At 37.4% G+C, this 13,356-nt stretch overlaps 1 protein-coding gene across 4 annotated transcripts in view; it reads left to right on the top strand.

The window, feature by feature from the left end:
• The window catches only part of GPD2 (glycerol-3-phosphate dehydrogenase 2), a 200,414-nt gene that overhangs the window by 128,195 nt on the left and 58,863 nt on the right, over positions 1-13,356 (top strand). For all 4 annotated transcript variants that reach the window (XM_068545088.1, XM_068545089.1, XM_068545090.1 and 1 more), the window contains 3 exons: positions 6,108-6,232; positions 7,531-7,628; positions 8,643-8,806. In XM_068545088.1, the coding sequence (XP_068401189.1) occupies positions 6,108-6,232; positions 7,531-7,628; positions 8,643-8,806 (387 nt within the window). The remainder of the gene's footprint in view (positions 1-6,107; positions 6,233-7,530; positions 7,629-8,642; positions 8,807-13,356) is intronic.

Genomic DNA, 13,356 nt, shown 5'->3' with positions numbered 1-13,356 from the left:
GTTATGTCTGGAGTGTATTATTCTCTCTTTTCATCATTTTGTATTGTTTGGATATTCCTTCTCTCTTTGAATACTGGCTGTTTTTATTATAAAATAATAAAAAGTAAAATAGTAAAAAAGTAAATAGTAAAATAGTAAAAAGAGAAAGCAACAACAGCAACTTCCTTATTCCCCTGAAACTCTATTACTATAATTAGTGTTATGGCTTAATACATTTTCGTGCCTCCATAATCATGTGTGAACTTAAGGGACTCAAAGTATGTTAATGATATGTTCTAACTTAGCATAGTATCTCCATAAATGGTTTATATGTTTCTAATAGAAAAATAGATAGGTATAATAAGCAATCCACTATTATATAGTTCTGTAAAATGTTAACATTCACTGTTAGAAAATACTAGGCTTAAAGCATAGAATCCTGATCATGAGGATTAACAAGCCAGGATTGCTTTGCAGCTTTACAGGAGTGTTATTTTTTAGAGAAATTGGTACTAATGTACAGTGTCTAAACTTTTTGATTTGTGTGTTATTACCTGGGTGCCTCTGGTAGTTATTTCATAGCTATTACTCTGCCCTTTCTATTTAAAAATAGTTAAATAGTGCCATATCTGAAAATTTATTATAATGAAATAAAGATGCAGAGAGTTTAAATGAAAATATAATCTTACAGTACTGTGATAGTGAAGGTAGGAAATAACCCAAATGTTCAAAAACAGGGAATTGAATAAATATATCATTGTAAATATTTAACGTATTACTATTCACACATTAAAAGTGAAATTATAGAAAAATATGTATTGACATGGAGAGATGTTTACAATAAATAATGTTAAATGAAAAAAATGGAATGTATCATATGATCCTATTTTGGTAAAAATGTGCATATGTGATTACATACATGCACAGAAAATGTGAACATTTAAACACCCAAATGTCAACTGTGGTTATCTCTGAGTAGTGTGATTACAGGAGGGTTTTATTTTGTTCTCTTTACTTCTCTGCATTTATTATATTGAGCGTGTTTGCATGCATAATAAGATAATCAGTAAAAGGTATTAAAATATGCTTCTGTTCTATTTCATGTTGTAAAAGTTAAATGTCGTACCATTCCTCCCCTTAGATGGTAATTATCCCTCTGTAGTCATCCAACTGTCTTTTTTTTTTTTTTTTTTTTTTTTTTAAATTTATTTTTGGCTGTGTTGGGTCTTCGTTTCTGTGCGAGGGCTTTCTCTAGTTGCGGCAAGCGGGGGCCACTCTTCATCGCGGTGCGCGGGCCTCTCACTATCGCGGCCTCTCTTGTTGCGGAGCACAGGCTCCAGACGCGCAGGCTCAGTAGTTGTGGCTCACGGGCCTAGTTGCTCCGCGGCATGTGGGATCTTCCCAGACCAGGGCTCAAACACGTGTCCCCTGCGTTAGCAGGCAGATTCTCAACCACTGCGCCACCAAGGAAGCCCTATCCAACTGTCTTGATCCATGAATTGGTTTAGTTGGAAGTGCCTGGTAGCTAGACATTCTCACTCAGGACAGAAAAGGCAAGTCTGTGAAGAGCTGTATTTCGTTCACATCCCTGACCTCACCCAAAAGATACAACTTTAACTTCAGCGATGGGCAGAGTATGACTGAAAGGCTGATTTTAAGTTGACTTTCTTCTTCTGCTATAACTAATCTTGTTCTTCCACCAAAGAATTTCAGAGTAATCTCGCTCCAAATATTAATACTTTACCACTGCAGTGAAATTCATGAGAATAACTACTAAAAGCAATCAATTATAAAAACAAAAAATCGAATAATCATACCACTCCCAAATGTTCTGGTTCATCTCAGCGGTGATAGAACATATTGCTTTCCATAAAAAGTAACTTCTGAAAAGAAAAGAAACAAGCAAAAGCTATTCCTTATAAAATCTTGAACAAGTTTAGTGAATTATCATAAATGTACAGAGGCCAGCCCTTCACTGGTGGGCATGTGGGGAGATCATTCTTTGCACTCTGAGGAAAGATCTTCCCCAGTGCCTCACATCCGGCTAGGCACAGTTGCTGGAAGCCTGGATGCATTATTTTTGGTCTCCTTCAAATTTAATTATTTTACCTAAGATGCGAAATGTTAACATTGAATGTCACTTAAAATACTGTTTGTTCAAAGACAAATATCATATGATATTGCCTATATGTGGAATCTAAAAAAAAATGGTAAAAATGAACTTATTTACAAAACAGAAAGAGAGTCACAGATGTAGAAAACAAACTTATGGTTACCAGGTGGGAAAGGGATGGGGGAGGGATAAATTGGGAGACTGAGATTGACATGTACACGTTACTATATATAAAATGGATAACTAATAAGGACCTGCTATATAGCACAGAGAACTCTACTCAATACTCTGTAAGGGAGTGCAGAGTACTCTATGGAAAAGAATCTAAAAAAGAGTGGATATATGTGTATCTATAACTGATTTACTTTGCCGTACACCTGAAACTAACACAACATTGTAAATCAGCTACACTCCAATAAAAATTAAAAAAAAAAAAAATACTGTTCATTCTCTTTGAGAAGATAAACAGTGCTCTCTCTTCACTTCCTTGCTTTACACTGAAAAAAACAAACGAACAAACAACTAAACTCTTATTTTCAGACTGGAGGTGGAAAAGAAGTTTGAATTTTTGAGAGGTGAAACAGGAAGGAACATCTTAGGTAACGGAATCATGCAAGATCATTATAAGGCTTTAAACAATTTCATTGTCTTTGCTGTAGTCGGTTAATCAGTTAAGGGAAAAGCGGTTGTAACTTCTAATAGTGTCTTGATCTCGCATTACTTTCCTCCTTCCTCAGTGCATTGTTCTCATCCAACAAGAAACGAGAAATCCAGAACGTTTAGCATAAAAGCAGTTGAAATTTTTAAGATGTTTTCTTTTCAAGGTTTCAAAACCTTTTGGTAATACTTTTGGGTGACATGGTACTTTAATATATCAATTTAGCTATAAATCTAGGGACTAAATTTTTAGTTTTTATTTTGCTCTGGAAGGAGCAGTATTGTTTCTCTTCAGAAATTCTGGTGGGTAGCTTGACAATACGACCCTGGAAATGATGGGACAAGAAACAACAGCCTGGTTTGACAGAGAAGCCCATTTTAACTTTTGTTGGTATTCACTAAGGTTGTTCACATAAGTACACGTGAATAACTTTTTTAAATGTCCAATTCTTGCAAAAGCCGTTTTGAGGCTTTAAAGTGTTAGCTGTCGCTTAAATATCCTGAAATATCCTCCTGAGATGGCTTGCTAATTCCTAGAGTAGTGCCCTGCCTCACACTGTGTCAGTCTGGGAAAGAAAAGAAAAAAAAAAAAAAAAAAAAAATCCATCCTGATAACACACACCCATAAAATTCTCTCTTCCTATCACTCTCCGATTACCGTCTTCTGCCTTCTGAGGCTAGACTCTTTATCGCCCCCCTCATGCTGTGTGGTTCCCCTAGAAGGTCTCCCCACACTGCAGCCCCTGAGTGACAAGCAGACCCTAAATAAGCTGGGCCATTTCAGTCATTTGCCTTCTCTCGCTTAAGCTGATCTTTGCCAGTGATAATTCCCTTGCGCCTCCCCTCCACCCAGCTGAACACATCCTCCTCTGTTGACTCAGCCTTTCCGCAAGACCCCATCCCCAGATGCAATTAAAATAACTACCTTGGCTGCAGTTATTGTTCACACAGGGAATTGTGTCATCGATAAACTACCCCCCAAATTTTGTGACTTCAAACAAGGAACATACATTCCCACACAGTGTCGGTGGGTCAGGAATCTGGGCCCTAGCATGGGCCCTCTGGCTCTCAGTCTCTCACCAGCTGCAGTGCTTCCTAGCAACTCACATGGAGGTTGGCAGGATTCAGATCCTCACAAGTTACTGGACTGAGGCCTCAGTTCCTTGTGACCTGTTGACCAGGGGCTCTGTTGGTTCCTTGACTCAGAACAAGACAGCTTGCTTTATCCAGGAGGAAGTCACAGTCTCTTGTAACCTAACCACAGAAGTGGCCTGCCACCATCGTGGCTGTATTCTGTTGGTTAGAAGCAAGGCGCTAGCTAAGCCCACACTCCAGAGTAGGGGATTACGTACTAGGAAGTGGAGCTAACTGGGGACTAAGGCATCTTCTCCCACAGCCTGTGGGTACCTTTGGGTAGGTAGGAGCCATAGGCTGGATGGGAAAGCTGCATATCCTCTCTCAGTTTTATGTCCCTGCCTCGAATGGTGTGGGCATCTTAATGCCGTGACTGATTCCAAGACTGGAAGGGAGGTGTGTTCTAAGTAATTCAGCTCTTAAATGCCATTTGAAAGTCAACTTCCTCATCCGATCTTCAACTGAAGAAAAGTGGTATATTTTAGTACTGGAAGAAGAACTCTCTGTGTTGGACTTACTGAGAAAAGGTAATAGAGCTCACCAAGACGGTGCATTGTAAGAGAGATTGCAAATGTAATCTCGACTAAGCAATTTGGGGTTTATATCCTGAATTTAATTTTTGACCCACTTTAGGATAAAGAGTCCTCTGCATTTTCAAATGCAACACCTATGAAACTTTGCTTCATTTTGTTCATTTGCCTCTCTTTGGGTTGGGAGCTACTTGACAGCTTGGTCTATGTCTATTTCATTTCTAACACCAGCACTTTACCTGGCACTTAGGCTCTCAAAAAATATGCACTAATATGATATATTTTTCTGTGTGTTTAATACATCCTGTACTAAATTTACTAAGCATTGCTAGAGTTTTCATAGTTGAGAATTTTACAGATCTTCTTCTGACATAAATGCTTAAAAAGAGTGACCTGGGTCTATGATATCTGTAATTTCTGTGTTATTTTGCTAGTTCATTAGAGCATTAGCAGTTTTTGCCCTTGAATCAAAGTTCTCTACTTTTCTCTCCACAGTTTCCAAATATTTTGTCCTTTTGAGTCAAGGGAATTGCCCTGATTTTATGATGACATTTGGGTACGATATTTAAACCGTTGGAAGTTATAAAAACGACCCTTTGGTATTAAATGTAATAAATGGCTCTGAATTGAATACATGCACAGGTTCTCTTATATGAGCTTTGTGAGCCCAAACTGCTCCAGTTACATATTCTCATTGTAATTGGATTCTATGACATTCTCTCATCCCCCAAGAGTATGGCAGGCCATGAAAATTTCTTCTGGCTTGGTGCTGATGTATACTTTGGGTCTTTTGAAATTTTGGATTTCATATCTAACTAGTGTATGGAACTCGTAGCACTGTTGGTCCTCCCATTCCTGAAGAGGCAGGGGTGTCTCTGCAAGAAAACCAAACCAAACCAAACTTATTTCATTCCTAAGAGATTTATTGCAACCCTCAAAGAAAGCCAGGTTGGGAGGGATGATTTCTAGAACTGACTTGTCTTTGTTCAGCCTCACCTTTACCAAGAATATTGTCTTTTCTTTACTCATGGATACTCTGTACTGGGTTCATTTGTCCTGGCTTGTGTTTTTCTTTGTAATTCTACGATATTGTGCTTGCATGTCTTCAGTTAGACTATAAACTCCTCAGCATCAGAGGTTATTCTCTTCTTTCTTCTTCTGTTTCGATGTCTTTGATCTCTTTTCCCATCTTATACCCACTTTCACACCACTCCAGAAATAGGAACCGGCACGTAGAGGGCTAGTCTAGATTCACGGTCGATGCATCAGCGTTGACTGGAGTTGAGAGGCTGGCACATGTCTGGACTCTTGTAGCGAGGGCTGAATGTGAGTTCCGGAAGGCATCGGTAACAATACTGAGTTAACTCTACATGGTTAAAGATGGGTGCCAGACTCCCCTTCGACCCTCGAAACACACCAGTGTATGTTACTGCCATGAAAATTGCACTGTAATATTTTCTAGCTGTGATTCATTCACAGTTTAATATGCTTCTGGTTCTGGTTTGACTTTTCCCCCAGGAAGAGACTAAAATCTCTTCATTATAATATAGACAGTGTACTGCCCTTGGAATACAAATTGATCCATGTTCAGAGTAATTTTTCTTGTGACTGTCTCTACCCTGGAGAAGTGCCTTTAATGAATTACATACAAATTGTGTAATTTAAGGAGTTAATTTGGTTTTCTGGTTACACAGGACTAAAAGCAGCCCTTGTAGAAAGAGATGATTTCTCATCAGGCACCAGCAGCAGAAGCACTAAATTGATCCATGGTGGTGTGAGGTATCTTCAGAAGGCGATCATGAAGTTGGATATTGAGCAGGTAACTGTGTATGCTAGTTGTTAAACAAAAATGGTGACTGTGCTTTTTTCTACCCAATTAAATCAGTTCAGTTTTTTTTTTTATGGCTTTTAACATTCCTTCCTATTGGAAATACCTATTTAGTGTATTCTGCTGGAGTGTCTTTCAGGAGAGGTGTGCCAGTTTTTTTTCCTGCAGCATTATGTTTATGGGTAATCAGGGGCTTTTTCTACACAGGCATGTCAAAGTAGCAGATTTACAAAATCACTTTTGGATGTGTTACTTTTAACAATTGTGATTGTTTTGTTTTGGTTTTTTTCCCCCCCAGTGGCCACCAAATTGCTACTTCCCAAGCAGTTTCAAGGGAACTGTGTTGTAATACATGAGGAATATTAAACTGATCCTCTTAACGGCAGATGCAATCATACTGCATATTGTCACTGACATATTCTTAAGGAAAAGATGATCTGAGTCATGCTTTTTTTTTTTATGTCACACTCTGTTGTGTCCAGTCTGCCACCATTTGAAAACTGCCAAGGCAGTGTGGAAGATGACATTTCCCAGAGGAGTAAAAAAAAAAAAAAAAAAAAAAAATCTACTGAACTCCCTGTCTGCTTTTCGTACATGAGAAACACAGCAGCACTTACTTGACATTGTCAGTTTTGAATCTGTCCCCTTTTCTTATGTGTCTGTTTAGCATCATGATGGATGTGAAGAAAAGAGCATGGGGTTTAGAATCAGATGACTTGTGGTGTGTTTCAGCTTATTTATTTAATTTCTCTGAGCCTCGGTTTTCTTATTTGTAAAATTAGTATTATGATAGTAATGCTGGGTCTTCAGAGAGACGTAATGAGGACTAAAGACAAAAGCTTTTTAATGATAGTCTGTAAAATACTGTGCAACTCTTAAGTATCATCTCTGCTTGGGCTAGTGGAGGCAAGAAGGAAACGTTTAACATGAATCTGAACCATCTGTTATCTCTTATATGAGAAAATATAATGGGGGACTGAGAAAAGGGACAATACAGAGAATGCAAGATAAATTATTACAATAATCTTGTAACTCAAGTCAGGAAAATACCTTACACCTGGGAACTCTGACAGCATGTTTTTCTCCTATGCAAATGCAGTTAAGGTTTCTAAAAAATCTTTCAGGTTGACAGCATGATGTATTATTAGAAATTTGATTAGGAGGGAGCTATCCTTGCTCAGAGGTAGAGAAGTTTCTGTGTATCAATCAGTTGGCAGGGTGTCTATTTGCCATTTGAAAATATTATGATCTGTTACTGCCAAACTAATTTTCTCTGTTTTGCTTTTCAGTACAGGATGGTAAAAGAAGCCCTTCATGAGCGTGCCAACCTGCTAGAAATTGCTCCCCATTTATCAGCTCCATTGCCTATAATGCTCCCAATTTACAAGTAAGCCTTGTGGTATCATGTGTGTACTCTTTGCTTATCTGAGGTCAATAGAACACAGTTTTAATGGAAATAGTTCCTCAATGTGTATTTCTTAATGTAGTTTTAATTGGTCCTAATCTTGAATCCTTTAAAAATATTTTCCTTTGTTGCATTTTAAAAAGTGTGACTTTTCCTATATTACTCTCTGCTGACCCACCTCTAAGGGCTAGCTCTTGAAGGCAAAGGAGGTTGTGTTCTGCACTTACAATTAGTAGTTTTTTACTCCAGTTTCTGAGAGTATATACAGGAGCAACTACATTTGCACTGGGGAACATAAGAGGGTCATTTGCAGACTAAAATGCAGAGCCAGAAAGAATCCTGCTGCAAAATCTGAACTGACATATATCAACTCCAAACCCTAAGCCATTTTGTGTCATTTAAAATTTCCGAGTTAACCAAAACTGAAATTTGGTTTGGAGGTGTCAAATAATCAAAAATTATTAAACCCAATTTTCTGAATGTTGTTAGAGCTATCCATCAAGTTGACTTAAGATGGAATACAGGTGCTAGGAAATACAGAATTATGTAACTCTGCTAGCTGCATGAGTCTTGTGGGGCCTGGAAGCAGATTTTATAATTTTTGTCTATATTTTGTCATAGATTGCTTAGGACGTCTTAAGCCAATGATTCTGTACCCTGGGTGTACATTAGAGTCACTCTGATCTTGGCCCTAGTCTAGTTAAATTGATCCCTAGAAACAGGAGGCCCAGGCATCTATATTTAGTTTTGATGCTCCCCAGAAAATCTAATATGCAGTCAGGTCCAGAACCACTGCCTTAGAGATGATTCATTTACTTTTATAATTCAGCTGCTGGGCTGGTGTCAGAACAGGCAGGCACTTCTCTTGTTTCTTCTGCAGTACACTTCTAGGTATACTTTGCTTTTCTTAATAAAAAGTGTCTTGTATCTTAAAGTGATAGTCTATAATGTTATACTCTGTTTCTAAAGAAACCTTTTCCCCTATTTATGCTGTAGGTGGTGGCAGTTACCTTACTACTGGGTAGGAATCAAGCTGTATGATCTGGTTGCTGGAAGTAATTGCCTGAAAAGCAGTTATGTCCTCAGCAAATCAAGAGCCCTTGAGCATTTCCCAATGCTCCAGAAGGATAAACTGGTAGGAGCAATTGTCTACTATGATGGTATGTGATTCTATTTTTTTTACAAGATACTTTTCTCCCACTCGTGACCCTTACAGCATATTCTTAACGAGACAGTTTTGCATCCTAATTAATGTTAATCTTACACAACGCACAAACATACATGCACACACTCCACATAGTGTTTTGCTCTTAATATTGCTTGTTTTTGCATATTCCTTTTCTTCTTGGATTTCGACTTTGTATCTCATGGTTGGTTTGGTCCATTTTCCATCATTGTGTATTTGGACACCACCTTCGTGCCATTTAATTTGTTATGTTTGCCAGTGAACACTTGCCTTATGAATATATTATAATGTTGAAAGCAGCTGAGGATCTGTTAGGTTTTCTAGATGAAACCTCTATTTTCAAGGGGTTATAAACCTAGAGAAAAATGCCCCCTGGGCTGAAATTGACATGTTTGTATTTTGCACAGGACACAATTCTTGAACATATAATTTATGTGAGAAGGTAGATGAACATTGCATCTGTTAAACCAGTTCCTCAGTTTTTAATGCTTCTTTTATTGTTGTTAGATGTTTTCTAACAGTGACATTAGTACCCATTTGCCACGTGTTCAGTGTTCATTCTTTGTGTTTGTGTGTGTGTGTGGACAATACAGTTTTGTACACTTTTATCTGAAGGAACTAACCACTTAATATATCTCCAGATGGACCACAATACGATGCAAAACAACACAGGAAAAGCCATTTGTGAAGTTTTACTATAGTTTTAAAGGGTGAATGGAATTTGAAAGTAGTCCAAGGATGTCTATTTATAAAGAAATAGCTGGACACAGATAATTACACATGTTCAAAAAGTCTTAGAAATTTTGTGGCACAAAGGCCCTATAGGGTCAGTGAGGTTTTTTTACCCCTACTATGTGATCTTTTGTATTTAGTGTTAGATGTCTGAACTCTTAACATGAAGAAATGTTTTTGTTTTTTTGTTTTTCCAGGAGACTTTGATATTTATACTTCATAACATGGGATATCCTTAAGGCTACCCCTACCTTTTTTTCTTCTTCTCAGTGTTAGGTTTCTGAATCAATTTAGCTGTCTTTCAGGCTTTCATGTATGAATACAAAACGTGTACGTGCAGATGAGGCAACGGGGACAAACTCAAGAAGTGTTAGGAGCAACAATATTAGAAAAATGCTAAGGGTCTTAGACAAACATTAAAAGCTAGAAAATTCACAGTTTACAGTGCCTTCCAGCATCTAAACACCACGGGGTGGGGGGCACTTAACTACTTTTTTGGTGCCCCTGATTGAGCCTACATGTTAAGGGACAATCTTAACTGTGAATAGTCTTTCTCTGCTTCAGACCCTTAATGTTAATCCACTGTAGTTTGTTGGGTGATTATATTAAAGAGGTTTTTGATCCAGGAGGAATAAGAAATGGCCCCCTGCCCATCCTGACACGAAAGTGTTTGTGTCCTTTGCCTCTTAGTTTGAATCCCTCCCTTGCAAACTGTCTCAAGAACTTGGCCATTTTCTCTACCATGTGGTATATTGAACACGAACTACTTTTATTTGTTACTTTTATTTTTTTAGCTTGTGCGTATCTGAACCTCCTTGAGAGGAATATTAGTGGATGTCATATCTGAATTTGTGCCATCTGTGTTATGTTGGTTTGATATTGTTATGAATTATAGATTCTTAACAATTCTACATGGAGAAACCAAGGGAAATCTATGTCATATACTGCAGGAGAAACACTATCCTATTAGAATCAAGAGGAAGAAGAATTTCTTTTATCTAGAATTGGCTTTTATAGTTTGTTACAGGTTGCAAAATTATGAGTTTAGCAAAGATTATTGAAAAGTTAAAAATTATTATTTAAAATAATTTCAAATTGGTATTCGAAAATTGATTGTGAAACCCAAGTCTTGAAAAAGTAAAAATAATTCTAGTCACTGGAAATCATTTCTTTTTTAATCTTGTTCTGAAATGATGCAGGTCCAACTATGTCATGCCTGAGGCAAGACAAAACAACAATGTGAAACAGTGTAGTTCTATGGTTTCACAGCTGTATTCACAGATAGGGCAACTCTTGTTAAAGCTAATGGTGTGATGAGCAAATTAAATACCAACATAGAAATAAGGTAGATAGGAGCATATAGTAAAGGAATTAAATGTAATAAATGTGTGCTCAGAGAAAGGAAGGGATGACTAACCCTTCAACCAGAAAAATAACATTATTATCCTGCTACCAAAGTATTTCAGAGAGGAAAAAATACTTCCTAAGCATATACCATTGCAATTGAAGTCTAAACATTGTAATTTATAAGATAAACATTTCTTAACAACAACAGCAACAAAATACTCTTCTTCTTAAATAATCATTATGAGAATGTAGTAACAGTCTCCCAAATGATTTCAAAATACATTTGGGCTACATGAAATAACTTTTTTTAACTTAAAAAAATAATTTATTGAGGTGAAATTTACATAACATAAATTTAACCATTTTAAAGTGAACAGAAATAATAATTTTTATAATTCCCACCTTGGGAGAATCTTGATCATAATGAAAAAGTGGCACAAGTAACTAAATGAACTTTTAAAATCTATAAGAAATTTTGCCAATTAACAACTCTGATTAGTTATCCATCACACAGTTACTTCAGTACCAGTGAAAAATGAAAAATAATGGTGTGAAAATATAGTCAGACAGACTACTAAACATCACCATTAATGTGGAGGGACCAGTGACTGAGACCATCTTTAAGATTCTTTCAAAACTGAGATGTTAGGTCTGTAAGATATTCCCTCTGAAGTACAAAATGTACAAAGGTCAAAAAATTTTTCTTAATTATTCATGCAAACAGTTCAGGCTAAAAAAATAGTGATGATCATTGCATAGGATTAAGGCAAAGTCTTTTCCTCCACAAAAGTCCACAAAGGGAATAAGATAAATTCCACATACATTTTTTTTTCTTTTTATCTTTTTTTTTATTGAAGGATAATTTACATATAACATTATGGTGGTTTTGGGTGTACAACATAATGATTCAATATTTGTGTATATTGCCAAATGATCACCACAATAAGTCTAGTTAACATCTATCACCATACATCATACAAACTTTTTTTTCATATGATGAGGGTTTTTAAGGTTTCTTAGCAACTTTCAAATACACCATACAGTATTATTAGCTATAGTCACTATGCTGTACATTACATCCCCAGGACTTATTTATCTTATAACTAGAAGTTTATGTCTTTGACCACATACCTTTAAATGTAGTAATTATAGTGGCACTTCTGTGCTTGGCATAGGTACGATCCATTGCCATATTTTGTTAAACTCTGAGAAACAAACTCACATATGTGGAGGAATGACTACCATCTTTTTCAGTATAGACAAAGTAAATGTCAAATTTCTCAGTAAGATCCATTTGAAGTGAAAGTTGGGATAGGAAGTGACATACTAGGTTAGTTTTTCTTTTTATATTCTGTTAGAGAAAGCAATATAGTCGCCTCACTGGTTTTCTGCCTGAGACATGTCCTAGTGTTTCCTCTCTGCTCCTCTCCATATCCTACCAGAGATCCACCAGCTGGACCCTGTCCGTGGCCATTACCACTGATCGGGGGTTTCCACGTAGAGAGTGTCGTGACTGGTGCAACTCTCCCACGTCAGCAAAAAGTATTTAAGGCACGACAGGCTCGGGTGACTTGGCAGGCTGTGAGGTTATGTGAGCCAGCTGTGGAGGGCGAGCCAGTTTCCTCAGAAACTTACTTCGTCTTCCTCTGTCAACTTTACTTCAAACTCCCTGCTCCCAGAGAAGATCTTTGGTGCCATTCTAGTTGGACTTCAGTCATCCAATCCAGTGCACAGAAAATGAGATATAATTAAAAATCATTAAATATTTAAAACCATTAGATACCCCCATTAAGCTTCTGTAAGATGAAACTGGAGAACAAAATTACAGCTTTAAATTCTTCCTTCTGAGAGTCCAGGCGGTGACAGAGAGAGATGTCTGTTATTTCATACCCGATGATGCCCTTAAGTATTCCTTATGCACATATGAAAATAGCAACCTACGAGAAATTACATTGGCTTTCCTAGTGTAAATAGAAGTTGGTTACAGCCATGTTTCAAAGGGGGAATTAAAGCCCAGGTTTCACTAGAATATTCATGTTTACTCCAACCTAAAATTCACAGCATACAAATAGATGAATTCAGCTCAGCTCGTCAGAGAGCAAAGCCAATTTAATCTCTGGCTCCCCTGAGGTAAATGCAGCTCATGGTCCTGCCCCCGCCCCCCACAACCTCAGCTATAATCCCTGGCTCCTGGAGGTAAAAATGCACTGAAGTGAGGAAAATTCTGCAGCAGGATATAATGATCCAAAATGACAGGGACAATAATGACAATGAATTTCATGTCTCCCAGTCATGAGCTGGAGATGCTTGACTAGGCTGACTTATACAATTAAATTGTTACAGGTACAGCAGGAGATGCAGTTAGCTGTGAGCTTTGGGGAATGAGGCCTCTGGCAAAAGGCATATTGTGGAATCCAGACTCTTTTGTTAGGAACAAACTGTTAT

This window comes from Eschrichtius robustus, chromosome 5, assembly GCF_028021215.1.
Source record: "Eschrichtius robustus isolate mEscRob2 chromosome 5, mEscRob2.pri, whole genome shotgun sequence".
Classification (NCBI taxonomy): Eukaryota; Metazoa; Chordata; class Mammalia; order Artiodactyla; family Eschrichtiidae; genus Eschrichtius; species Eschrichtius robustus.
Note: the sequence above shows the minus strand (reverse complement) of the source record. Positions and strands in the feature narration are given on the sequence as shown.